Source organism: Passer montanus, unplaced genomic scaffold (assembly GCF_014805655.1).
Source record: "Passer montanus isolate IOZ18808 unplaced genomic scaffold, ASM1480565v1 scaffold89, whole genome shotgun sequence".
NCBI classification, from domain to species: Eukaryota; Metazoa; Chordata; class Aves; order Passeriformes; family Passeridae; genus Passer; species Passer montanus.
In genome coordinates, this window is record NW_024374256.1 from 2473109 (window position 1) to 2498413 (window position 25305).

A 25305-nucleotide genomic window follows, 5' to 3' on the forward strand; every position below is an offset into this window, starting at 1 on the left:
GGAAGAAGTGCCCCTTTTACCTGGCACGTGTGCCCCCCTTGGTGTGGCACACGTGTCCCCCTTGTCCCAGCTCAGGTGTCCCCTTTTCCTGGGCAGAGGTGCCCTTCTTTACCTGGCACGGGTGTCCCTGGCACAAGTGACCCTCTTTTCCTGGCACTGTTGTCCCAGCTCAGGTGCCCCCTTTACCTGGCTCAGGTGTCCCCCTTGCCATGGCACAGATGCCACCTTGTGCCACAGTTTTCCCCCTTTACCTGGCCCAGGTGTCCCCCTTACCCCATCACAGGTGTCCCCTTTCCTGGCAAGGGTGTCCTCCTTATCCCATCACAGATGTCCCCTTTTCCTGGGCAGAGGTGTCCCCTTTCCTGGCCCAGGTGTCCCCCTTACCCCATCACAGATGTCCCCTTTCCTGGCAAGGGTGTCCTTATCCCATCACAGATGTCCCCTTTTCCTGGGCAGAGGTGTCCCCTTTCCTGGCCCAGGTGTCCCCTTTATCCCAGGTGTCCCCCTTACCCCATCACAGGTGTCCCCTTATCCCAGGTGTCCCCTTTCCTGGCCCAGGTGTCCCCCTTACCCCATCCCAGGTGTCCCCTTTCCCGTCCCAGGTGTCCCTTGCCAGGCCATCGGGAAGGGAAGCAAATCTCTGCCTCAGCCTTCGGCTCTCCTGGCCTTTGGCAATCCCAAGGAACTTTTCGGGAAAGCTCCGAGTGTGGGATCGGCCACGAGAGGGCCCCCGTGGGAAGGGCTGGAGCGGGATGGGACAGAGGGATGGGACAGAGGGAATGGGACAGAGGGGATGGGACAGAGGGCCTTTGGCTCTCCTGGCCTTTGGCAATCCCATTTTCCTGATTCCTGAAGTTTTCCCGACCCTGCCATTCCTGGGAGCAGCGGGAGGGAGGGAGGGAGGGAGGGAGGGCAGAGCCGGGATGTGCCAGGCTGGAGCAGCATCCCCTGGGCTGGGAAAATGGGTTTGGGGTGGAAAAGGAACTTTTCGGGAAAGCTCCGAGTGTGGGATCGGCCACGAGAGGGCCCCCGTGGGAAGGGCTGGAGCGGGATGGGAGAGAGGGGACGGGACAGGGGATGGGACAGAGGGATGGGACAGAGGGATGGGACAGAGGGATGGGACAGAGGGATGGGACAGAGGGATGGGACAGTGGGGATGGGACAGAGGGATGGGACAGTGGGGATGGGACAGAGGGATGGGACAGTGGGGACGGCTCGGAGGTGCCTTCCCTGGAATTGGGGTGTCAGAGGTCCTTTCCCTGGAGCTGTGGGCTCAGAGGACCCTTCCCTGCAATTGGGCGCTCAGAGGTCCCTTCTTTCCTTGGAACTGGGGGCTTGGAGGTCCCTTTCCCTGGAATTGGGGACTCAGAAGTTTCTTTCCTGGAATTTGAGGGCTCAGAGGTTCCTTCTCCCGGCATCTGCATCCCTGTCTCTGCTCCAAGCTGCCGCGGGAAGGGCTGGAGTGGGATGGGAGGGGCGGGATGGGGGCTCGGAGATCCCTTCCCTGGAATCTGCTATCTCGGAAGTCCCTTTCCCTGAAATTGTGAGCTTGGGAGTCCCTTTTCCTGGATTTGGGGGCCCGGAGGTCCCTTCTCCAAGCCTCTGCATCCCTGTCTCTGCTCCAGGCTGGAGCGGGATGGGAGAGCCGGGATGGGGTTTGGATCTCCGATCCCAAGAGCTGATCCCCACCGCCCTCCCCGCAGCCAGAGGGGACGAGTGACCTCCTGTGCCCCCCGAACACCTCTGGAAAAGCATCCCTGGGGTTTGGAGAGCTGGGAATCCGCTTGTGGGGGTGGAGGGAGACCTGGAAGGCAGAGCTGGGGAGGGGAACAGGCGCTGCTCGCCTTTATCAGCCCGCGGCCGCTGGGGAAAAGCTCTTTACCCACAGCAGTCGGGTTTGCTGGAAATTGGTTAAATCTGAATGGGAATAAATCTCTTAAAAGGACAGAAAACGGGAGGGAGATGCTGCTCCCCAAGGGAGCTTCCAGCTGTTGCATGAAGTGAATGAAATTTGGCTGGAAGTGAGCCCTGTTGAGTTCTGAGGAATCAGAGGGGCTGGGGGTGGCCGGGCTGATTATTTTAATTCCTGATTGTGTCGAATTAGGCAGAGAAAACGTGGTCATGTTCAATAAAAACCTTGTCCATCAGATGCACAAAAATAGGGTTTATTGAAGGCACAGAAGCAGCTTCAGAATGGAATCTTCTCCTCGGACACGGATCTCAGTAATAATCATGGATGAGAGAGTGTGTATTTAATTAACCTCATTCGCATATACAAGATGTGGGTTCAAATATTGAAATAAACCTTAATGGGGCAAAAGTTATTTTTTTATTTAGGTGATAACAGAGCTAAAGCTTTGCCTGCCCTCCCAGAGGAGACTGGGACAGGATGGGTGCCTTGGGGACAGCCAGCATCGTTTGTCACAGGGACTGGAACCGCGGGCACTGACAGGAGCCAGACCTGCCCTGCAAGGACTCACGGCTTCCTTTGATCTGCCCAGGGGACCGCGGTGACAAATTGGGCGGCGTGCGATGACACAGAGGCGAACACGTGTCCCTGCAGCGCGGTGGCACCCGGGGGGGACATCGGCCCTTCTGTGTGTGACCCAGCGAGTGCCACCTCTCTACAGGGCAAATGCGACAGAAACAGAGCTGGTCACACCCCCAGGGACCGGGGATGAAGCTGAGGAGGAGGAGGCGGAGGAAGAGGAGGAGGAGGCAGCGCTTCCCTGCCAAGGAGCGGGTGGAGATCCCGTTTCTCCTCGGGGCGATGAGCTCGGCACCGGCCGCCGGCACTCGGGCACTGCCACGCTCGGTTTGCTGCGGGCTGGGCTGCTGACAACTGTCCCCTCCAGGGCTGCTGTCCCCTCCAGGGCTGCTGTCCCTTGCTGCCACCCGCGGCCACCCTTTTCCAAGGAAAGCTCGCTGCCGCTGTGGGTTCAGGGTCCCCGAGGGGCTCTGGAGCAGGGGGAGGGCTCCTGGTGAGGGCTCTGGAGCCACCACCGGCAGCCAGCGCCACCAAGGTCCCGTTCCCTCGGGGATCAGCTCTGCCTCTCCGCTCTGCTCCATCTCCGCAGGACCTGGCACGACGGGAGGGCTTTGGCCGGGAACTGTCCCGGCGCTGGCGAGCCCGGGAGCTCCCGGCATCCTCATCCTCATCCTTCCTTCCTTCCTCGCCTCCGGCCCCGTCCCGCTCGCTGCTGCTCCCCGAGGCTGTGCCCGAGCTCCGGGCGGTGCCGCTGGAGTCGCTCCCAGCTCGGGGACAGCTCGGGGACCGCGCTGTGGGGTGGCTTTGTGGCAGAGCAGCCCCAGCCCCCCGCCCAGGGGTTCCCATCCCGCAGGAGCCCGGGCTGTCCCAGGCTCTGGCTGGTCCCAGCGCCGGTGCCAGGAGTTAATTGCTCTGGGATGAGGCCAAGCCTCCGGCTGGAGCAGGTACTGCACAGCGCTCCCCGCGCCGCTGTCACCGCTGTCCCCGCTGTCACCAGCACTGCCCCCACCGCGACAATGCCACCCCTGGCACCTCCGAGGCCGCTGTCCCCAGCTCTGCCCATCCCAGTCGCTCCAGTCAGGCTCACAAGGGTTGGATGAATCCCCCCCTCCACGATGTCCCCCCGGTATCCCCCACCCAGGGAGCCGAACTGGGGCTTTGCCCCTGTCCCTGTGCCCCGGTGAGGGGTCCCGGCTGTCCCTGGTGCCACGGCCGCTGTCCCCAGCCCCGCAGCCCTGCAGCTGCATTCCAAGCCTGCAAAACTTACTGGAAATCCTGTGGATGCAAATCCTGGCCGCCGCTCCGTGCCAGGAACTCGAGCTGCAATCCCGAGAGGGCAGCAGGCTCCAAGCACTGAGGCCTCCCCCTCGCCATTCCCGGCCTCTGGAATCCTCTTTAAAGTCTCATCAGGGCTGGGGACGCGAGTGGCTCTGTGGGACCCCCCCGAAGCCGGGCAGGTGTGGGGTAAAATCAGCAAATCCTGGGATGCCTTCCCAAAACCTCCACCCATCTGACAGATGGGTTGGTGCCATGTTGATTCAGAATGCCTGGCTCCATCCCAAAACCTCCCAGCTCCCAGATCGATGGAGATTCCCGGGATCTGGGCAGGTGATGAGGTGAGAATGGCACCTGCGGTGACCCCCAGCCCCAGGAATAACCCAATTCCCACCTGCCCCTCGAACAACCCAGTCCTTCCCAGGTCACCTCAACCCTGCCCCCTCCGCAGCCCCGAGGTTTCAATCAATCCCAGGTGAAACCTAAACCTCCAGCGAGGGGAATGTGCTGCTCCAGAGGCAGCGGGATGAAGGTCAGGGCGCTCCCGCTGGAGAGGGGCCAGACGAGCTGGGGGGATGCTCTGGGAAGCACTTTTTGGGGGGGATGCAGGAGTTAGGGGAGAATTTCGTTTGCATTTCCAGCATTTCAGCCTCCACGGCTCTTATCCCGTCTGCGTGGGGCTTTTGTGGCATCCTTGGAGGGGGGTTGTGGGTTTGACAGCACCATTTCCTCCAAGTAAATAAAATTGTCCATTTATTGTGCGTGATTCCCGAGACCTCCCAAATCCCGCAGTGCTCACGAGGGCCCCGCGCTGTGCCAGGATCTCTGACTGCCACTAAATAATTCACTGCCAAAGCCCTGAACTTCATCCCGGCTCCGGGAGAAGCTGGAGGGGTGGGGTGGGGGCACTCGGACTCTCCAAAGGTGCGAGAGCACAGGGATCCAGCTGGGATCCAGCTGGGGAAGGGAATTCCCAGTCCCCGCCTCAGTTCCCCGCTGTGTTGGTGGCAGGTTGAGGTGGAAGAGCAAAGGGCTGCATTTGGGAAACACTTGGAGCCCGGCTCGAGGTTGAGTCTGCGAGGATGGGAGGGGATGGGGTGCTCCATCTCCTCCAGGGATGCTCCAGTTCCTCCAGCGATGCTCCATTTGCTCCAGGGATGCTCCATCCCGTGGGGATTGGGAGGCTCACTCTCGCTCCAGGATGCTCCACTCCCTCTGTTTGGCCTGTGCAGTGGGATCCAGTTTGGGATGCAGTTTGAGATCCAGTTTGGGATCCAGTTTGAGATCCAGTTTGGGATGCAGCCTGGGATGCAGTTTGGGATGCAGTTTGAGATCCAGTTTGGGGTGCAGTTTGGGATGCAGCTTGGGATGCAGTTTGGGATGCAGTGACGTGGCTCGGGACGCGATTCCTTTTGGGATGCGGTGCGGGGTGAGGCTGGGATGCGGTCTGGGATGCGGCTCGGTTCTGGATGCGGCGCAGGGCGCAGTTTGGGATGAGCTGCGGGACGCAGCCGGGATGCCCCAGCACTCTCCCCGTCCCCACGGGCGGTGACAGCAGCCCGCCCACCGCCCCATCCCCTGCAGCCCGCACGGCGCTGCCCGCCCGCCCGTCCCGCGGAGCCCCGGGGGCGGGGGCCAGGTACGGCGGGGCGGGCCGGGCCGGCCGCCCCGGGGCCGCCCCCCGCCCCGCCGGGGCCCCGCGGTGCTGCCGCCGCCGCCTGCAGAACTGCCTGTACAACGTGCTGGAGCGGCCCCGCGGCTGGGCGTTCATCTACCACGTCTTCATGTGAGTAGCGGGCACCGGGGGGGCCGCGGGGACCCCCACCCGCAGGGCTGCCCGGCAGGGAACGGGGCGGGCGCTGCCGGTGAAGGAGCACCGGGGGTACCGGGAGAGCCGCGGGGCTCCCAGCGAGCCCCCCCGAGATCCACCGGGAAGTTTCTGCACTGTGTTCGGAGGGGGGGACGCGCCGGTGCCGCTGCTGCCGCCGGAGCCGGTCCTGGTCCTGGTCCCGGTCCCGGTCCCGGTTCCGGGATCTGTCACTCTTCGGGGGTCCGGGGCGAGGAGCTGAGCGCGTCCCGGGGGTGGCACTCAGTCTCCGGGATGACCCAGAGCCCCTTCCCGGTGGCACCATGTCACCGTCCCGCTCTGCCGCTGTCCCTGGCCGGGGTCTCTGAGCGTGGGGGGACCCTCAAAGGCAGGGGACCCGCGGGGGTGACAGCTCTGGGCGGGACCGGGGACCCTCTGCTGTGCTGTACCTGTAGCAGTGCCGGGACAAGGCGGGAGTGCCACCCCAGAGCCGTGTCCGGCTGGCATGGGGACAGCTCGGGGGGTTTGTCCCTGCTGGACCCCGAGAGCTGCGCCCGTTCCCGGGTCGCTGTCCATCCCCAACGCCGGGAATCCCTCTCCGGGCCCGGAGGGAGCTCCCGGGAGCGCACCTGCTCCTTTCCCCGCTCCGGGTGTTCGCCTAAGCCCTGCTCCAGCTTCCCTCGCTGGATCCGAGCATCCCACGGCTCCTGGCGAGCGGGCTCAGCTCAGGGCTCAGAGCAGCTTCACCCCCTCGGGTTTGTTGCCTCAGGGAGCTGGGGGGTCCCCAACACCCCTGGAGGCTGCAGGGACAGAGGGGGCTCCAACATGGGGCTTGTCCCAAGCCGGGACCCGGTGGCACTGCCGGGACATCACTGCAGCCGTGGGGCAGGACGTGTTTTCCCTCTTTGCCTGGCGTGTGCCAGGTGTGGGCACGGACCTTCTGCGAGGGCACGAGCCAAAATTTTGCCTCCTCGCCTCTCACCTGGAGCGGTGCCGCGGGGCTGCGTCGTTTCTGGGGTGCGGGAGCCGGAGCTCGTTAAGAGGCAGGAAAATGGGTCTTGCCTAAGTTAGCACATCGAGCTGGCAGCAGGAATTTGTCACTGGAGGAAAGGGCACCTGAGCTCCCCGGGGAGCCGGGACACGAGCCCGGGGCCCATTTGTAACCGCACCTCCCCTGCGGACTCCCACAGCCTGAATCCCTGCGTGGAAAATCCCACCCTGGGAAGAGCTTCTCCAGCAGGGAAAGGCAGCCAAAGCCCCCGCCCGGCGAGGCAGCCGGGATGGACGGCGTGCACACCCATAGGATGTGGGAGAGCTGTGCCCCTGCTCATCTCCCAGCTGGGACACCCATCCCTGAGCGTCCTCCACCAGTTTGAACCTGTTTTACCCCAAAAACAACCACCTGGCAGGAGCGGCCCCATTTGCAGAGCCCCCCCAAGCCCCCCCAGCCCCTCCCCTGCCACCCCAGCGTGCCTGGCCCGCAGCTCCTGGGTGCTGGGCTTTGTTCCACAAGATGTGCAGCCGCCGGCAGCAGCAGCCAAACGTCTCCAGCCTTTGCTGGGGAGGCTTTTTGTTCACTCGCTCGCTTAATTTTAGGGCTGAGGCAGCTGCAGGGCAGAGTCCTGCCAGGGACCCCCCGAATCCTGTGGGAAGACTCCGCAGTGGGTGCAAGGTGCGGACATCTGTTCTGTGAAGCCTCTCCCGTAATGCTGCTCATTTCTGGCTCCTTCCAAGTTTTTTGTTGGGTTTTTTTTTTCCTCTCTCTCTCTCTCGCAGCAGATGGGAGCTGCGAAGCTGTTGCAGCGGCTCTGAAGTTGTCGGGGATGATTTGTGTGCCGCAATCCCTGGGTTTTAACAAAAGAGGAGGAAGGTGTTACCCCCCTCCCCTTCCCCTCCCCGAGGCAGGGGAGGGGACGGAGCCCCCGGCCCGAGGTGACACAAACGGGTCCCCTGCGCTGCCTCTCCCGAGCAGGCTGGCTCCGAGGCAGGGCTGAAAACTGCTAAAATGGAAATACCCGCTGAGAAGTGACGCGCTTCCCCCCCGGAGCCGCGGAGCGTTTATTGACCGACTTCAGTCTCTTTCTGTCGGCGAATTGATCCCAAATCTTATCCCGGCACCTGCTCTGGGCTCAGTGGTTGGGTGACTGAATCATTTCTGCAGCAGCTCTGCCCGGAGGGGCTGGGAGGGCTTGGAGCCACTTTTGGGGTCTGATGGATGTCCCCAAAGCCCCCCATGCTCCGGGAAGGGGGTGGTGAGGACAGGGGAGCCCGTGCAGGTGACACCCGAGGCTCCGAGGTGTCCCCAGCCCCTCCAGCCCCGCGCTGGCCATGAAGAGAGGCGCTGGCCGGCCTCGCCAAGCCGTGCCTCGCCCGCTTGGAATGAGAATTCCCAGCCCCGGAGCTTACGGAGCAAATCCGGGAGGGAGCCCAGAGCGTTAAGCCAGCGGCTTTAGAGCCAGGAGGCAACATAAGAACTTCCTTTTTCCAATCTCCTCCTCGTCAGCGGGCAGGAAGGCTCTTCCCTGCTCCCGGCAAAGCCGCTGCGGGCTTGGCACGGGCACGGCTGCGTGCCCGCGGGCAGGGGCTGCCCTGCCAGGGGGGTTCTGCAGCCTGGAGCTGCTCCACGCGGCTTTCCAGGTGCCCAATTCCAGCTCTTCCCATTGCGGCCTGTCCCTGCCCACCCGCCAGCCCCCCAAATTCCCAGCGGCTCGCGGGGTCTGCCGGTGCCGGTGGTTATGAAACGGCGGCTGGGTGCAGCAGCAGCTCGGCTCAGCACTTTTCCGGCCCTGGAGGAGCACTTCCATCCAGAACAGCTTCACCTGGAGCAAATGAGGGGAGCCTGAGCCAGCAGCACCAGGAGCAGCCGCAATCCCCCGCCTGGAGCAGCGTCGCCCGTGCCAGGCCCGGCTCCCTGCGCTGCTCTTGGGGTTTATTTCCCACCTGGGAGAGGAATTTCCCTGAGGGGACGCATGGGAGCCTTGTCCCTGCTGGGTGTTTGGTGGGGACACAGAGGTGGCAGCTCCCGGCAGGGTGGCAGGGCAAGCCTGGCACTGGGTGAGGGATGCCAGGCACGGGCTGTCCCTGCTCTGGATTGGCCTCCAGTGGGAAATCCCGGCTGGGTTGGGATGGTGGCACTGGGATGTGTCCCCCTCTGGCCAGGGAGCAGGGTGGTGGCAGCTCCCGGAGCATCCCTGTGCCTGGCAGCTGTTCCAGCCGGGTGTGGAGGGCAGGATGGGGCTGTCACCCCCGACCGTGTCACATCCCTCCAGCACTGCTTGCAGATCCAGAAAACACCCCCTGCCCTGCTGGCAGCGCCACCATGGCCAGTGCCCAGCCCTTGCCAACACCCCCGGGGCAGTTCCTGGGCCTGCAGCCTGGCATGGATTGCAGGAAATCCTCCCAGCCCTGCTCAGCGCTGAGTCCCCTCCGCCTGCTTGGAAAATCCTCTTGAATTTAACTCTTCAACCTCTCTTAAACTCTTGAGTTTAACTCTCAACCCTTCCACCTCTTTGAATTTAGCTCGTTGAAGGCTTTTAGCTCGCTGTCCCCCAGCTGGGCTGGTGGCATGGCCACAGCCAGGGGGACTGGAGGCTGTGCCCTTCGAGCCCGGGCTCTGCCCCCAGGGCCACCTTGCCTGGGGCTGAAACGGGAGCTGCTTCAGGGGCAGTGCCAGCGGCAGGAGGAGCCGGCACAGCACTTTCCCCAGCCCCATGTGGTGTCACCAGGGCATAAAATTAAGCGACTTCGGCGCAACATGAAACGGGGCATTGATTTTTCCTTCTGTTTTTTTTTTCCTTTTTCCCTTTTCCTGCTCTCTCTGGACCCCCCAGGCCGGTGCAGGAGGTGCCAGTTTGGGTGCCCCAGTGGGGTGCAGGGGTGATGCTGGAGAGCTTTTGATTCTTAGTCCCCCCCCAGCAGCGATCCCAAACCTCCCCTCCACTCTTTGAGGGTCCCAGTTTGGGGCCACTCACACCCTTGTGCCCCAAATGTCCCCATCCCTGCGGATGAGGGTGACAGCCCCGATCTCTCTGCTGGGGTGCCTCAGAAAACACTCTGCTTCCTTCCCCCCCTCCAGCCCGCTCCTTGCCAGATGATCCAAGAGCAAAACTATCCCGGCTGCTCCGTGTGAGCGCCTTGGCACGGCCGCAGGAGCCTTGTGACCGTGCTCCCCGCGGGGCGCCGGGTGCCACGGGGGTGCCAGGTGATGCCACCAGCAAGATTTTCCTCCCAAAACACCACGATTTTACAACCACGGGCTCGCACCCTCTGTGGGATGTCACCCTGTGGGCGCTGCCATGGGCTGGGGGAGAGGCTGCACAGCCCAGCTCTGCTCCCAGCCTTCCCCAGGGGCACACCCGGTGCTGGGGCTGCAGGGCTCTGGCAGCAGCCCCCTCCTGCTGGCAGCGTGTGCCAGCCTTTGCTGTGCCCCTGCCCGCTCCTGGCTCCGTGGGGGAACACTGGGAGCTTTTCTGCTTCTCTTCTGGGCGGCGTGGGACGCTCCGTGCCATGGTTACGGGCGCAAACAGGGCGGCCACAGCCCGGTTATTTATATCCCCTCTCCTGAAGGGCCGCGGGGCCGAGCGGCGGGGATTTATGGCACGAGCTGTTTGTACAGCTGCAGACCGAGCTGAACCTGGCGGCCTGGGGAGCGGGCAGGGTGAAACGCCATCCCCATCCCCGCTGGGGCAGTTTTGGTCCAAATGCTGGATTTGCAGCGGTGGCACAGCTGGAGGGTACGGCCCAGGTTGCTGTGATGCTGCCAGGGAAGGGATCCGTGCCCTCCCAGGGTTGGTTTGCTCGCTCATCCCACGGCTGAGCTGTTTGTTCTCGGGTGGTGTTTGCCTTGGGCTCAGTTTTCTGTGCCAACCCCGGGGGGCGAGGGCAAAGTGGGACCGGGACAGCCCTGCCAGGGTGTCACCCCTGTGCCAGTGCCAGGGCAAGGGCAAAATGGGCCTGGGACAGCATTGCCAAAGTGTCACCCCTGTGCCAGCCCCGGGGGTTTGGGAAAGTGGGGACAAGGACAATCCTGCCATGGCTGGTGTCACCCCCATGCCAGTCATGGGGCAAGGGCAAAGTGGAATAGGGATAGCCATGCCAGGATGTCACCCCCATGCCAGTCCCGGAGGTTTGGGCACAGCAGGGAGCAGGACAGCAGAGTGTCACCCCTGTGCCAGCCCTGGGGCAAGGGTAAAGTGGGACCAGGTCAGGCATGCCAGGGTTTCACCCCTGTGCCAGTGCCAGGGCAAGGGCAAAATGGGCCTGGGACAGCATTGCCAAAGTGTCACCCCTGTGCCAGCCCCGGGGGTTTGGGAAAGTGGGGACAAGGACAATCCTGCCATGGCTGGTGTCACCCCCATGCCAGTCATGGGGCAAGGGCAAAGTGGAATAGGGATAGCCATGCCAGGATGTCACCCCCATGCCAGTCCCGGAGGTTTGGGCACAGCAGGGAGCAGGACAGCCCTGCCAGGGCCTGTGTCACCCCTGTGCCAGCCCCAGGGGTTCAGGGATGAATCCTGGCAGGTCTGGATCCCCATCCCACCCCATGAGCTCCGAGGATCCCGTTCTCCCAGCTTGTCCCAGGCTGTTTTGGCGTGCAGCCCCTTTGCCCAGGGGTGTTTGGGGGGCACTGGGGGCCAACTGGTGCCCGCCTGCCCGCCCTGGGAGGCCGACTTGGCCCTGCTTCCCCTGAGCTCAGCAGCTTTCCCGGCTCACCTGTTCCTGGGCCGGCTCGGGCGGCAGCAGATGGCAAGGCCCACCCTAATGAAGATTAATTGAGGAGATCTCGCCTTCCCCGCCGGGTTTTCATTATTGTTTTGGGGAGGTTTCATTGCTGCTGGGGCCGGGCTCTGCTCCTGCCGGGTCCTGTCCCTGTGTCCATGGGCTGGGAAAGGGGCTGGAGATGGGAATTTTATTTGGGAGGGGTGAAACACCAGCTCAGCCTCAGGGATGGGGCAGCCCTGCAGGTCCTGGCCCCCTCTCCCTGCCCCCTCCCCATTCCCTGCCAGCATTCCTCGGTTTTCCAGCTCCTCTTGGAGGGTGGGAAGAGCATCAAACTGGGACGGGATCCTGGCACCGCCGGTCGCCAGCGGGGTTTGATGGAGGGCTGAGGATGTAAAACCCCCCCGGGTGCTTGGTAGGGCGGCTGAGAGCGGAATTCCTGCCCGGGAGGGGTGGGGGATGCTGGTTCCTGGCTCCCCTCGCTGCCTCCAGGCATCTGACCCTGCCCTAAGCCGCTTAAGCGCTGCCGGCAGCCGGGACGGGGCGTTTGCCCGGGCTTTGCAAGCTAATTCCTAGCAGGTGATGTGTTCCCAGAAAGTTCCTTTCCCAGCCAGCCCCGTGGCACCTCTCATGCCTGTATCCTTCCCCAAATCCTGCGGGATGCTGCCTGGGAGCTTTCCCCACCCCGCAGCGTTTCCATCACCGTGGTGCTCCAGAGCCAGGGCCACCCACAGCAAAGTCCCAGGCATGGGGACCCCCTCCCTGCTCGCTGGATGAGGCGAGGGACACAAATCTCTGCAGGCTGGGAGATTTCTGCCTTCTCCTCTGCTTTGTGCTTCGCTGCCCGTGTAATTGCCTGCTAAATCCTGCTTGGATAATCTTTTATTGCTGATGATGCACGAAGGCTCGAGCTCTGCCCTGGGCCCTGGTTGCTCCTCAGCCCAGAGCCTGGCACCCTCTGCCCGTGCCACGCTGTTCCCTGCGGGGTTTCACTCCAGAACTGCTGTGCTGGGGGAAAAAAAACCCAATTAATAATTCAGAGGGAGAAGGAGCTGGCTCCAACCTTCTGCCTTGCGGGAGGGGAGAGCCTGGGACAGCAGCAGCGCAGTGAGGACAGGGTGGTGACACGGCTGTGACACCCCTGGCCCCTTCCTGGCTCCAGCTCTGCCTCCTCCCTGCTCTGCATCCAGCCCTTCTCCCATTCCCAAGGATTATTTTGCTGTCGGTCCCACCTCCAGCAGCATTTTGGGGAAAAGGACCCAGCTGTCCCCTTCAGGCTGTGCCACCCTCATCCTCCTCATGCCAGGGCTGGGTTGAGAGCCCCTGGGGGCTGTGGGGTCAGTGGGGAGGGTTCCTGGGTGCTCCCACTGAGGGACACAGTGCCAGCCCCTCTCTGCTGTGCCCCTGGTGCCTTCCCAGTGGCACTGGGACAGCTGGGACAGGATTCACCCTTCTGATGGCCCAGGAGCTGGTTCTGCCCAAAAATCACCAACACAAAGAGATGGAAATGTCCTCCTGAGCAGGGGCTGAGCCCCCCACACCCCCTGGATTAATTAAAGAGATTTCACCTTCCCCAGCAGGTGTTCATTATGGTTTTGGGGAGGTTTCATCCACCGCTGGTGGCCCCCGGGCATCGTCACCATGAGAACACAGCCATGGGGCTGAGCTGGGTGCCACCAGCTCGAGGACAAGGTGCCAGGGCCACCAGGGCTCAGCCAGGCCGTGCCAGTGCCACCCAGCGTGGTGTGCCCGTGGTCCCCAGTGCCACCCTGGAGCAGTGAGTGGCCCTTTGTGTCACGTGGCCCTGTGGCACAAGCCCTCCGCTTTCCATTTTTAGAATCGCTGGATCAGGGGAAAAAAATGTATTTTTGGAGGTTTCGTTTGCTTCAGCTTCAGAGTCGACTTTCTTTTTTTCTTTCTCTTTTCTTTTTTTTTTTTTTTTAATTCCCCTCCTTATTTTAAATGGGCCAAAGCCCCTCGTGCCTGAGCCCAGCGCTCGGGGAGGAGCAGCCTCAGAGCTGTTCCTGGGGACTTTTCCCCTGGGTTGGCACTTCCCAGGTGCTGCTGGCAGGTCCCCACAGTGCCAGTGATGCTGGGGACAGTCCTGAGGAGCTCTGGTCCCCTTCCTGCAGCACCAGAGCCCTCCACAGTGCTGGACCCCCCGTGTCCCTCCCTGCCTTTAATTAAGAAGCTGCAGGGCTGCGGCAGAGCTGGCACCGAGCCCCGTGGCAGCTCCTGGGCTGCCCAAAGGCTCCATGCCACCATCTAGAGGCAAAACGTGTCCCCAGTGGGGAGCTCTTGACTGGGGGGTTCAGGCTGTGGGTGAGGGGTGGGGTCCCCTGGCCGTCCCTGTGTCCCCACTGACACTTTGTCCTTCCAGATTCCTCCTCGTCTTCAGCTGCCTGGTGCTGTCGGTCTTCTCCACCATCCAGGAGCACCAGAAGCTGGCCAACGAGTGCCTCTTCATCCTGGTGAGTGATGCAGGAGCTGCTCGGACTTCCTCTCCCCACTTTACATCCTGAAAGAACCGGGCACGATCGCGGGCAGAGCCCCTGTGACCTCGCCACCAGCCACTGGTGGTCCCACGGCACCTCCGGGGTGGCCTGGCCGTGGGTGTCACCAGGGCTCAGGGTGGCCCATCCCACCATTGTCCCTCCGCGCGCCAACCGCTGGAACAGGCAAGGCACGAGGGGCTAAAAAAGGCAACTTTCCCCCAAACTGTCAGAAAGAGCTGACGCAGGGACTTCTCCCGAGTGACGGAGACTAAATTGGGAAGGTCCTTGTGACTTTCCTGCGAGTAAGCAGAACGGGGGCTTGTTTGTGCGAGAGGTAGGAGGACAATGCTGACAGTGGAGGAAAAGGACCCAGCTCGGGGCGAGGAGGAGAGCAGCGACTCCCTCACAGCCCCGGCGGCTCCGTCTCGCCGCCCTCATCCCCCGGGCTGGCTCCTCCAGCCTTGCTGGGGCCACCCCGCGCCACGCTCAGCCCGATTCACTTTGTCCCCCTCAAATCTGAGCCCCTACCCTCTTTTTATCTCTTTCCCCAGCAGGAATTCGTGATGATCGTGATGCTCAGCATGGAGTACATCATCCATGTGCGGGCCGAAATCTGAGCCCCTCTTTTTTCCTTTTTTCCCCTGTTAGGAATTTGTGATGATCGCGGTGTTCGGCATGGAGCACATCATCCATGTGCAGGCCGAAATCTGAGCCCCTCTTTTTTCCTCTTTTCCTCCGGCAGGAATTTGTGATGATCATGGTGCTCGGCATGGAGAACATCATCCATGTACGGGCCGAAATCTGAGCCCCCTCTTTTTTCCTTTTTCCCCTGTTAGGAATTCGTGATGATCGTGGTGTTCGGCATAGAGTTCATAATCCACGTGCGGGCCAAAATCTGAGCCTCCTCTTTTTCCCTCTTTCTCCCATCAGGAAGTTGTGATGATCGTGGTGCTTAGCATACTCCCTCACAGCCCCGGCGGCTCCGTCTCGCCGCCCTCATCCCCCGGGCTGGCTCCTCCAGCCTTGCTGGGGCCACCCCGTGCCGCGCTCAGCCCGATTCACTTTGTCCCCCTCAAATCTGAGCCCCTACCCTCTTTTTATCTCTTTCCCCGGCAGGAATTCGTGATGATCGTGGTGCTCGGCATGGAGAACATCGTCCATGTGCAGGCCGAAATCTGAGCCCCCTCTTTTTTCCCCCGGCAGGAATTTGTGATGATCGCGGTGTTCGGCATGGAGCACATCATCCATGTGAAGGCCAAAATCTGAGCCCCCTCTTTTTTCCTTTTTCCCCTGTTAGGAATTCGTGATGATCGTGGTGTTCGGCATAGAGTTCATAATCCACGTGCGGGCCAAAATCTGAGCCTCCTCTTTTTCCCTCTTTCTCCCATCAGGAAGTTGTGATGATCGTGGTGCTCAGCATGGAGTACATCGTCCGCGTGTGGGCCGAAATCTGAGCCCCCTCTTTTCCCTCTTTTCTCCAGGCAGGAATTTGTGATGATCGTGGTGTTCAGCATGGAGAACATCATCCGCATGCAGGCTGAAATCTGAGCCCCCTCTTTTTCCCTCTTTTCCCCGGCAGGAATTTGTGATGATCGCGGTGTTCGGCATGGAGTACATCACCCACGTGCAGGCCAAAATCTGAGCCCACTCTCTTTTTTCCTTTTCCCCTGTTAGGAATTCGTGATGATCGTGGTGTTCGGCATGGAGTACATACTCCATGTACGGGCCGAAATCTGAGCCTCCTCTTTTTTCCTTTTTCCCCCATTAGGAATTCGTGATGATCGTGGTGTTCGGCATGGAGCACATCATCCATATGAAGGCCAAAATCTGAGCCTCCTCCTTTTTCCTTTTTCCCCTGTTAGGAATTCGTGATGATCGTGGTGTTCGGCATGGAGTACATCGTCCGCGTCTGGGCCGCCGGCTGCTGCTGCCGCTACCGCGGCTGGCGCGGGCGCTTCCGCTTCGCCAGGAAACCCTTCTGCGTGATAGGTACGGGCTGGCACGGCCAGCAGCTCCCTCTGCTGCGGCGTAGCAGGCTGGTAGAAACCCTGCAAGCTTCTTGGAGGTGTCTCCTTCAGAAGATGTTCAGTGTCACGGCACCAGAGCAGCCATTTCAAGTCCGTGCACGTGCCATGGATGGCTCAGCGGAGGAAGGACAGGAAGGGTCTTTGCGTGATGTGTTCCAGTGAGGTTTATTCCAAAGCATGCTGAAGAGATCAGGGACAAAGACAGAACCGTGTGTCATGATTAGCATTGACTCCATGATTCTCAGAAGGCTGATTAATCACTTTAATATACTGTACTTATTGAGAAACCCATCACCCTTACACACAGTCCGATACAGATTTGACCTAATTGGTCCTTGAATCTGAACATCATTAAGAAATTAAGAAATCACCCTCTGGTAAACAAATCTCCATAACACATTCCACACGTGCGCAACACCGGGTGCAGCAAGTGAAGAAGAGAATTGTTTCTCATTCTTTTCTCTGAGCTTCTCACAGCCTTTCCCAGGACGATGGACAGGGAAAGTTGTGTTTTTCTCTGTGGTCAGAGAGCTGCTGCCACACCTCGGGGTCTGCACAGACTTAAGTATGTCCTTCAATGTGTGTTTGAGTCAATATCTTCAGTTGGTGGAATACACATAATGTCATCTAAAAATTCGTGGTAAATACAATTATTTAGAGCCCAACGGTTTCCTTTACTGGAACTTTGAAAGCTTTGAAGTTTTTTTCAAATTTTATATTCAGTAAAAGCAAGATATTTTGGAAAGTTTCTAGGGGAAGAATATGTACATGGAGAAAACAATATCATATATAAGGTTGTTCCAATGCTTGACCACTCTTTCAGTGAAGAAATTTTTTCTAATATCCAACCTGAACCTTCCCTGGTGCAGTTGAGTCCATTTCCCCTTGTTCCTTCACTGGTTTCCTAGGAGAAGAGACGGACTCCTGTGTCCTCACCCCTTCTTTCAGGCAGTGAGGTAGAGTGCTAAGATCACCCCTGAGCCTCCTTTTTCCAAGCTAAACAACCCCCTGCTCCTCATAGGACTCACGCTCAAACCCTTTACCAGCTAACACAATAATAAATTAATAACACAACACATTAGTACAACGCCACAACTTTGCGGGGGGTTTTATCGTCGATTTTTACGGGCGGAATTCGGGGTGACCCACGCCACCCCCTGAGCCTCTCTGTCCCCTCAGACTTCATCGTCTTCATCGCCTCGGTGGCCGTCATCGCCGCGGGCACGCAGGGCAACATCTTCGCCACGTCGGCGCTGCGCAGCATGCGCTTCCTGCAGATCCTGCGCATGGTGCGCATGGACCGCCGCGGCGGCACCTGGAAGCTGCTGGGCTCCGTCGTCTACGCCCACAGCAAGGTGAGAAAAACCACCCGGGGGCATCCCCCGGGCGCGCCCCCGAGCGCCTCTGAGCCGCCGTGCCCCGCAGGAGCTCATCACCGCCTGGTACATCGGCTTCCTCGTGCTCATCTTCGCCTCCTTCCTCGTCTACCTGGCCGAGAAGGACGCCAACGTCCAGTTCGCCACCTACGCCGATTCCCTGTGGTGGGGCACGGTAAGCTCGGCCCCCGCGGCCCCCCGGGGGCAGGAGGGGACGGGGCCGTGCTGGGGGAGCGCCCTGCAGGCCCCCCGCTGCTGTGCCCCCGGGCAGGTGACCCTGACCACCATCGGCTACGGGGACAAAGCGCCGCAGACGTGGCTGGGCCGGATGCTGGCGGCCGGATTCGCCCTGCTCGGCATCTCCTTCTTCGCCCTGCCCGCCGTGAGTGGGGCCAGGAGAGGCTCAAAATGGGGGGGGAAAGGGGCAGAGCCACCTCTGTGTGGGGTCTGGCACTCACAGCCCTGTCCCCTCCTGTCCCCAGGGGATCCTGGGCTCCGGCTTCGCCCTCAAAGTGCAGGAGCAGCACCGGCAGAAGCACTTTGAGAAGAGGCGGACCCCGGCAGCCAACCTGATCCAGGTGAGGCAGCTCCCGAGCTCCCCCAGCCCTTCCCGGGAATGCTCTGCCGTCCCCTCCCCTCCTCTGCCCACCCAAGCTCCCGGCCCCACCTCCAGCACCGACATCCTGCGGGTTGGCCGCTGTCTCCTGTGGGGGATGGATGGATGGATGGATGATGGATGGATGATGGATGGATGGATGGATGGATGGATGGATGGATGATGGATGGATGGATGGATGGATGATGGATGGCTGGATGGATGGATGATGAATGGATGGATGGATGGATGATGGATGGATGGATGGATGGATGGATGGATGGATGGATGGATGGATGGCTCCGGGGGGTTCTCCCATCCCGATGGATCCCGATTCCCGGGAATCTCGCTGCCTGCAGGCTGCCTGGCGCCTGTACTCCACGGATGCCAGCCGGGGGTACCTGATGGCCACGTGGTGTTACTACGACAGCCTCCTGCCCGCCTTCAGGTAGGCGGGAGGGGAGGAGGGCTGGGCGGCTCCCGGGGGTCCCCATGGGGATGGAAACCCTGGGAAACCAGGAGGGACCTTGTGGAAACCCCAGGAGCTCGGTGGGGTCGAGCAGCGCCGACGCCTTCCCAGGATGGGAGTCTGCTGAAGGAGCCTCCTTCACCCTCATCATCCTCACAGCGCCCATCCCATCCCCTCTCACTCCATCCACAGCGTTCCTCCAGCCCCGCAGGGAGCGGGGTGGTGCCTCGGGGAGCCCACGGTTGTGGTGGTGGAGCTGCAGCCAGACAGGAGCTGGTTCCAGGTGTGGGCCCAGCTGGACAGGGGGGATCCAGCGGGAGCCCCTTGTCCCCTTCCTGCAGCGTGTCCCTGCTGTGATCCCTGGGATTTTGCCACTGTGGGTGGATCAAAGGCTTCCCAAAGGTTTCCAGGCCTCTCTTTCAGATCCTGAGGGTTTGCCACATCCTTGTGAGCCTCCCTGTCCTCCTGCCTGCCCTGCTCTGGCCGTGTGACAGATTCATCCCTCTGTCCCACTCAATTTTTCCAAAGGTGGGGCTTTCAACAGCCACAGCCCCGAGCCCCAGCTTCCCGAGCATCACCCCCAGTCCTGGGAATCTCTGGGGGCTCTGCTGTGCCAGGAGCCGTGTTCCCTGCGGTGGAATTCACACAGAGCCAGATTCCATCCCTGCTGGCTCTGAGCTTTCCCCTTCTGGCTGGAGCCCAGGATCTGATGGTGACAGGTCCCCGTGTCCCCACCCTGTCCCAGGTTTGTCCTCGCCTGTTCCATCCCCCTCAGCACGTCCAACCCTTCCTTCTGTGCAATCCTGTCCCAGGACCTTCCCCAGCCTCATCGTCCCCAATTAAGAAACCATCTTTTGAACAAAAATGCTGATTTTGTTTTGTTTTGTTTTGTTTTGCTCTGGTTTTGCTTTGGTTGGCATTCAGGAGAACCCAGAGCTGCTCAGCCTCGCTTTGCTGCTTTAGTTTGCTTTGGAAATTTTAATTTCTCCCCGTTTTTATTTCACCCTGACCTCAGAGAGCTGGTCCTTATATTTGAGCATTTGCACCGGGTCCGCAACGGAGGATTTAGGAATTCAGAGGTGAAAAAATGGCCTGACAGAGCCCCACCACCCTACCACTGCTTCACCCCTGCCCAGAAAACCTTCAGCCTGGCTGTGTGCTCAGGGGAAAGGTAGGAGGGGGCAGCCCCCGTGTTCTCCCTCCTCTCTGCTCTGTCTCTGCCCCTCTGTGCCCTCCTGAGATGTCACTGTCACTGTCACCTGAGGTGCCACCACCCCAAGGTGTCCCTGCCCCTGCTGCTGCTCCTGGTGCTGCTCCAGCTCCGTCCCAGCTCCAGAAGGGGCAGGTTTGACCCCAGGGACACTCTGGGCTCTGGCACCTGCCTGAGGTCACCTCCCGCCCTCTTCACGTGGCTGCGACCCCGGGGTGTGGCACAGGCTCGCTGAGAGTGGCAGGAAACCCCTTGGCAAGGGCAGTGGTGCCAGCCTGGCAGGATGGAGCGCTCCAGAGCTCGGGAAAGAGCAAATCCCAGAGCCTGGGGCTGGGAAGGGCTCCCGGAGCCCTGGAGGAGAGAAGGGAGGGCTCGAGGCTGCCCTGCTGGATGCTCTGCACCGTGTCCCTTGTCCCCTCTGCCTGAAGAGGAGATCCCAGTGCTGGTCACCTCCCAGGACATCGGGCCAGGGTTACGTGGGGAAAGGCCTCGTGCCTCAGTTTCCCCCGTGATGCCACATCAGCAGGGCTGAGGCTGCAGGTGTGGGGCTGAGCGGGACCTGCTCCCCCAGGTGAGTTCGGGGCTTGGGCAGCTCCTCCCTGGGCTCGGCGACCAAGCAGGAGCTGGCAGGGGAAGGACAGAACCCCCCTCGGGGGCCTGAGCCCGCCCATCTCCCCCACCTCTCATAACATCTCATCTTCTCTCTCTCCTCCTCTCACCTTCTCTCTCTCTCTGTCCCGCTCACCCTCCTCCTCCTCTCCATCCCTCCACCCTCGCCCTCCCCGTGCCCCAAGCTGGAACGAGGAGGACGCGCAGCCCCACAGGTGTTTACGCCTCAGGTAACGCCCGCCCCCGAGCCCGGCGGGGCCACCACGGTCCCTGCGCTCGGGGACTGTCCCCAAACCCTCCTGGCAGGGCCGAGGCAGCGCGGGTGTTTATGCAGGACCTACACAAGCTGTGGCACCCGCGGGGGCACCGCGGGCACGGGCGGGCGCTGGCCCGCGGCTGATTCTCTTTTCTCCTGTGTCTCTGCCCTGCCCCTCCAGCCCCATCTTTAGTGGTAAGAGGAGGCTCTTGCAGACGTGGGGCACGTGGAGACGGAGGTAGCGTGTCCCCCCCGAGAGCGGCACCGGGAGCCTCGGGATGCATGGATGCACCCGTGCCTGCGGCATGGACAGGGCTGGGGGCGAGGCACGGCGGGTGGAGGCGGGATTGGGGTCCCTGGGCAGGGCAGGGAGGCTGTGCATGGCCTGGGCCGAGCTGTCCCACTGTCCCTTACTGCCTCAGTTTCCCCGTTGTAATGTGGATGAGCACGGGCTGGTGGCAGCCATCTCCAGCACTTGGATAAATCCCATAAATCCCATAAATCCCACAAATCCCAGCTGTGTGCTGCAGCCTGATTCCCGGGACACAGCCCTTCCCAGCCTGGGAATGTGTGGGATGTGTGGCAGCCCCGCTGCCAGCACGGGGCAGGGCTGTGAGCACCGTGCCCTGCCAGGACCCTGCCTTTATTCCTGCCAGAACCCTGCCTGTATCCCTGCCTGTATCCCTGTCCTGCCTGTATTCCTGCCTGTATCCCTGCCTGTATCCCTGCCTGTATTCCTGCCTTTATCCCTGCCTTGCCCTGCCTGAGGAAATCCAGGAGTGTCCCCAAACGCCGGGGTTTCGTGGATCCTGTCCTGCAGGGGGTGTGGGATTCTCTCCGTGCCCTCCCCGGCTTTAGGGTCCTTCCCCGTGTGTCCCCTTGAGCTGCGTTTGGGGTCTCTCATCATGCAAAATATGGGGGTTTTGAGTAGGTCCTGCATAAAAAATGCCCGAAATTGCAGCTGGGTTTGGGAGCAGAACTGCGGTAGGGCAGGAGCAGAGCCTGGATTGGGAGGTGCAGCCTGGAGAAGGAGGAGGAGGAGGAGGAGGATGAAGGAGCTTGGCCGGGTTTGGACACCCCGTGCCAGCAGGGGTGGAGCGGGAGCAGAGCTCTGCTCAGCTCAGAGGTGGCTCTGCCGCGTGTCCCCTGCTGCCACGCCTGTCTGTCCCCTCTCTCCCTGTCTGCCACCTCCTTTCTCTGCTCTTGCGACCAAAAAACGGGAATTAAAGGAGCAACCGCAGAGCTGCCCCTGCAGGAACCTGCCGGGCGCTCTCTGTGAGCTCAGCACGGCCACCCCCGCTTCAAACAGGGGCCACCCCTTCCCTGTCCCCGTCCCCACGGCCCTGACGCCGCCCTGCCGCTGTCCCCGCGCAGCAGCAAGATGAGCATCAAGGAGCGGATGCGGCTGAGCAGCTCGCAGCGCCAGGGCAGCCGCGGCCGGCAGCAGCACCTGGGGCCGCCCCTGCACCGCTCCCCCAGCCCCGAGGACGTGGCCGAGGCCTCCAGCCCCAGCAAGGTGCAGAAAAGCTGGAGCTTCAACGACCGCACCCGCTTCCGAGCATCCCTGAGGCTCAAGCCGCGCACCCCGACTGAGGGTGAGCCCCTGGGGGACACTGGGGGGGCGATGCAGGGTTGGGGACAAACCTCGGGCTCTGCCATCCCCCCGCTCTTGGCAGCCGACTGCCCGCCGGAGGACAGCGGCGAGGAGAGGAACTCGCCCTGCGACCTGACCTTCGAGGACATCATGCCGGCCCCCCCCGCTCTTGGCACCCGCAGCCGACTGCCCGCCGGAGGACAGCGGCGAGGAGAGGAACTCGCCCTGCGACCTGACCTTCGAGGACATCATGCCGGCAGTGAAGACCCTCATCCGGGCTGTCAGGTGGGACTGTCCCCTCCCGTGTCCCCCAGCGGGCACAGAGCCCCCCGGGCACCCCGTTCCTGCCTCCAGCCCGGCTGTCCCTGCAGGATCCTGAAGTTCCTGGTGGCCAAGAGGAAGTTCAAGGAGACCTTGCGTCCCTACGATGTCAAGGATGTCATCGAGCAGTACTCGGCGGGACACCTGGACATGCTGGGCAGGATCAAGAGCCTGCAGACACGGTGAGGTGCCCTGCAGGTGACCCTGGGGGTCCTCCCGCATTCCCGAGCCCTCGGGAGTGATGGATGGGCTCTGTCCCTTCCTGCCCTCCCTGCCAGCGTGGACCAGATCGTGGGCAGGGACCGGGCGCTCCCCGCGGACAAGAAGGTTCGGGAGAAGGGCGAGAAGCCGGCGCTGGAGGCGGAGCTGGACGAGCTCAGCATGATGGGACGCGTGGTCAAGGTGGAGCGGCAGGTCAGGAGGGGAGAGCCCGGGATCCCCAGCCCCCCAGGAACCCCGGCAGACAGCGGGGGGACACTGTCTCCTGCCCCGAGGGTACCAAGACAGCTAAACGAGTCATCTTTGGAGAATAAGAGACACTGGAGACATCGGTAGAGGATGAAAGGGCTGACTCCTGGCAGGGGTTAATCCAAGGTTTTATTCGGAGCTCCTGGGAGCTCCCACACCTCAGGGGGTGTCCTGCTCAGAGTGCCAAGGTTACATTTTAAAGGGAGGTGAGAACCAAAAAGTAGATAAATTTGCTGACCAGTAAAGAAACTTCAGGGGTGAACACTTAGGGAATGGACATTTGGGACAGTGTATGGGGCAGCACTTGGGGGCTGACCCCTGGCCTCGGACTGATCACTCGATGGCTTGGACTGAAAGTTCTAGAGGGGATGGGATGCTGAGTGACTGACAGAGAGCCAGGGCGGGGATTTGGGGATGATCTCAACCCAGGAGAATGATTACAGATAGAGGGAGAGGGTACGAAAAAGGGTACACCATTTGGGAAAAATAAGAGGATACAAAACCATTACAAAGTATAGAAACACACTACAACACCCCGGCAATGTCACCATCCCTTGGGAGGGTCAGCTGAGCCCCCTGCGACCCCTCCAGGGAGGGTGGGCCCGGCTGAGCCCTCCCTGCTGCCCTTGCAGGTGCAATCCATCGAGCACAAGCTGGACCTGCTGCTCGGCCTCTACTCGCAGTGCCTCCGCAAGGGCTCCAGCAACTCCTTCAGCCTGGGCGCGGGCCGGGCGCCGCCCGGAGAGCCCGACAGCACCTCGGACTACCACAGCCCCGCGGAGCACGAGGACATCTCCGCCTCCGCCCAGACCCTCAGCTCCTCCAGGTCGGCCAGCGCCAACATGGACTGAGCAGGAGGCAGCGGGATGGGCGCTGCCCGCCGGGATGGGGCGCTGGGGTGGCGTGGTGCTGTCCCCTCGCTGTCCCCTCGCTGTTCCCTCGCTGTCCCCTCGCTGTCCCCTCGCCGTGTTACTTGAACCGAGTCTTCCTCTGAGGGGACACGGCTGCAGCGGGGTGGCTGTGGCACTGTGGCATGGCCAGCCCAGGCTCCTGGGACATTCCTGGGCTGTTCCTGGGATGTTCCTGAGATGTTCCTGGGATGTTTCTGAGATGTTCCGGGAAATTCCTGGGATGCTCCTGGGACGCTCCTGGGATATGCCTGAGATATTTCTGGGATGCTCCTGGGGATGATTCTGGGATGTTCCTGAGATGCTCCAGGGACATTCCTGGAATACTCCTGGGATGTTCCTGGGGTGCTCCTGGAATATTCCTGGGGATGCTCCTGGGGAGCTCCTGGGGTGTTCCTGGAATATTCCTGGGCATGTTCCTGGGGAGCTCCTGGCATGTTCCTGGGTAGCTCCTGGGATGCTCCTGGGATGTTCCTGGGGAGCTCCTGGGATGCTCCTGGGATGTTCCTGGGGAGCTCCTGGGATGTTTCTGTAGGATGACACCTCCCCAGCTCCGGGGTCCTGGGTGCTCCCCAGCTGTGGTGGGGATGCTCTGGGCTGGCCCCATCCCCTGGGGTTTGGGTTGAACCCCATCCCCAGCCCTCAGGACAGATCCTGCCTGGTCCCCCAGAGCTGAGCCGGGGCCACCACCAGCTATGCAAGGTCCCACCTCCCTCTTGCTGCCAGTGCAGGGGTGTGGGGGCACGACCCAGGGTGGTTTTACCCACATCACTCGGGGTCCCCAGTGTGGGGAGCTGGGGACTGTCCCCCCTCCCCAGGCTGCACCTCTCCAGAAGCACAGCAGAGCCTTCTGCCTGCCCGTGCATGCTCCCAGGGCAATACATATATAGAAGATATAGAGATATATATATATATGTATTTATGCAATAATGTCTTAATATGCAACACCCCTGGGAAGAGCAACCCGAGGGGCCATAGGCAATAAGCAACCCCCTGCCAGCTCCCAGGGCTGGGCTGTGCTGCCCAGGAGGGCCCTGGAGGCCCTGAGGGCTCAGGGCCGGGGGGAAATCTCCACCCGAGGGTGGCCCTGGAGCCAGGAAGCTGAGCAGGGGCTGTGGGGACAGGCGCTGTCCCCAAGGAGTGTCCCTCCCCCGGTGTCCCAACCCCTACTTAGAGGATTCCCTCCCTGCTGGGTCCTGCGGTGCTCAGTTTGTCCCTGCCCGTGTCCCTGTCCCCTCTGCGGTCCGGGGAGCACGGGCCGGGCCTGGAGGGGACCTGCCACAGGGTGGTGTCCTTGCATGTCACCTTCAGCAGAGCCACCACGGCTGCCCCGGTGCCCTGCGCTGCTCCCCAGCCCAGCAACACCGCGGCCGTGCCAAAGCGCCGGGCTGGGGCTGCACCCGGGGGGCTCGGTGGTCACCCCACAGTGCCAGGACCTGTCCTGGGCTGCTCCCCCCGCTGCCAGCGCCGCCCCTCTCTGGGGTGGCACCGTGGGATTCGCACCCCTTCTCCCCTGCTCCGGGCACTGGGGGCTGCCCACCCTGCTCGCCCCGTTAGTGCATGTGGCCAGCGCGGGCTGCCAGAGCTGCTCGAACCCCCCCCAACCCTGCTCTGCCCTCGCCCCGGGGGTGCCCGGGCCGTGCGACACCAGGGGACAGCGCTGGGAGGGTGGCCGTGGGGCGAGGTGCA

General features: G+C 61.8%; 1 protein-coding gene across 1 annotated transcript; it reads left to right on the forward strand.

The window, feature by feature from the left end:
* Window positions 1–5232: 5232 nt before the first annotated feature.
* On the forward strand, window positions 5233–23594 carry KCNQ4 (potassium voltage-gated channel subfamily Q member 4). The gene is made up of 14 exons (XM_039733579.1): window positions 5233–5549; window positions 13669–13759; window positions 15646–15772; window positions 16990–17165; window positions 17236–17361; window positions 17458–17568; window positions 17669–17764; window positions 18141–18229; window positions 19266–19421; window positions 21700–21920; window positions 22102–22204; window positions 22291–22422; window positions 22519–22654; window positions 23341–23594. Exons 1-14 carry the CDS (start codon window positions 5233–5235, stop codon window positions 23557–23559), a joined length of 2100 nt encoding a protein of 699 aa, XP_039589513.1. The 3' UTR covers window positions 23560–23594.
* Window positions 23595–25305: the final 1711 nt, after the last annotated feature.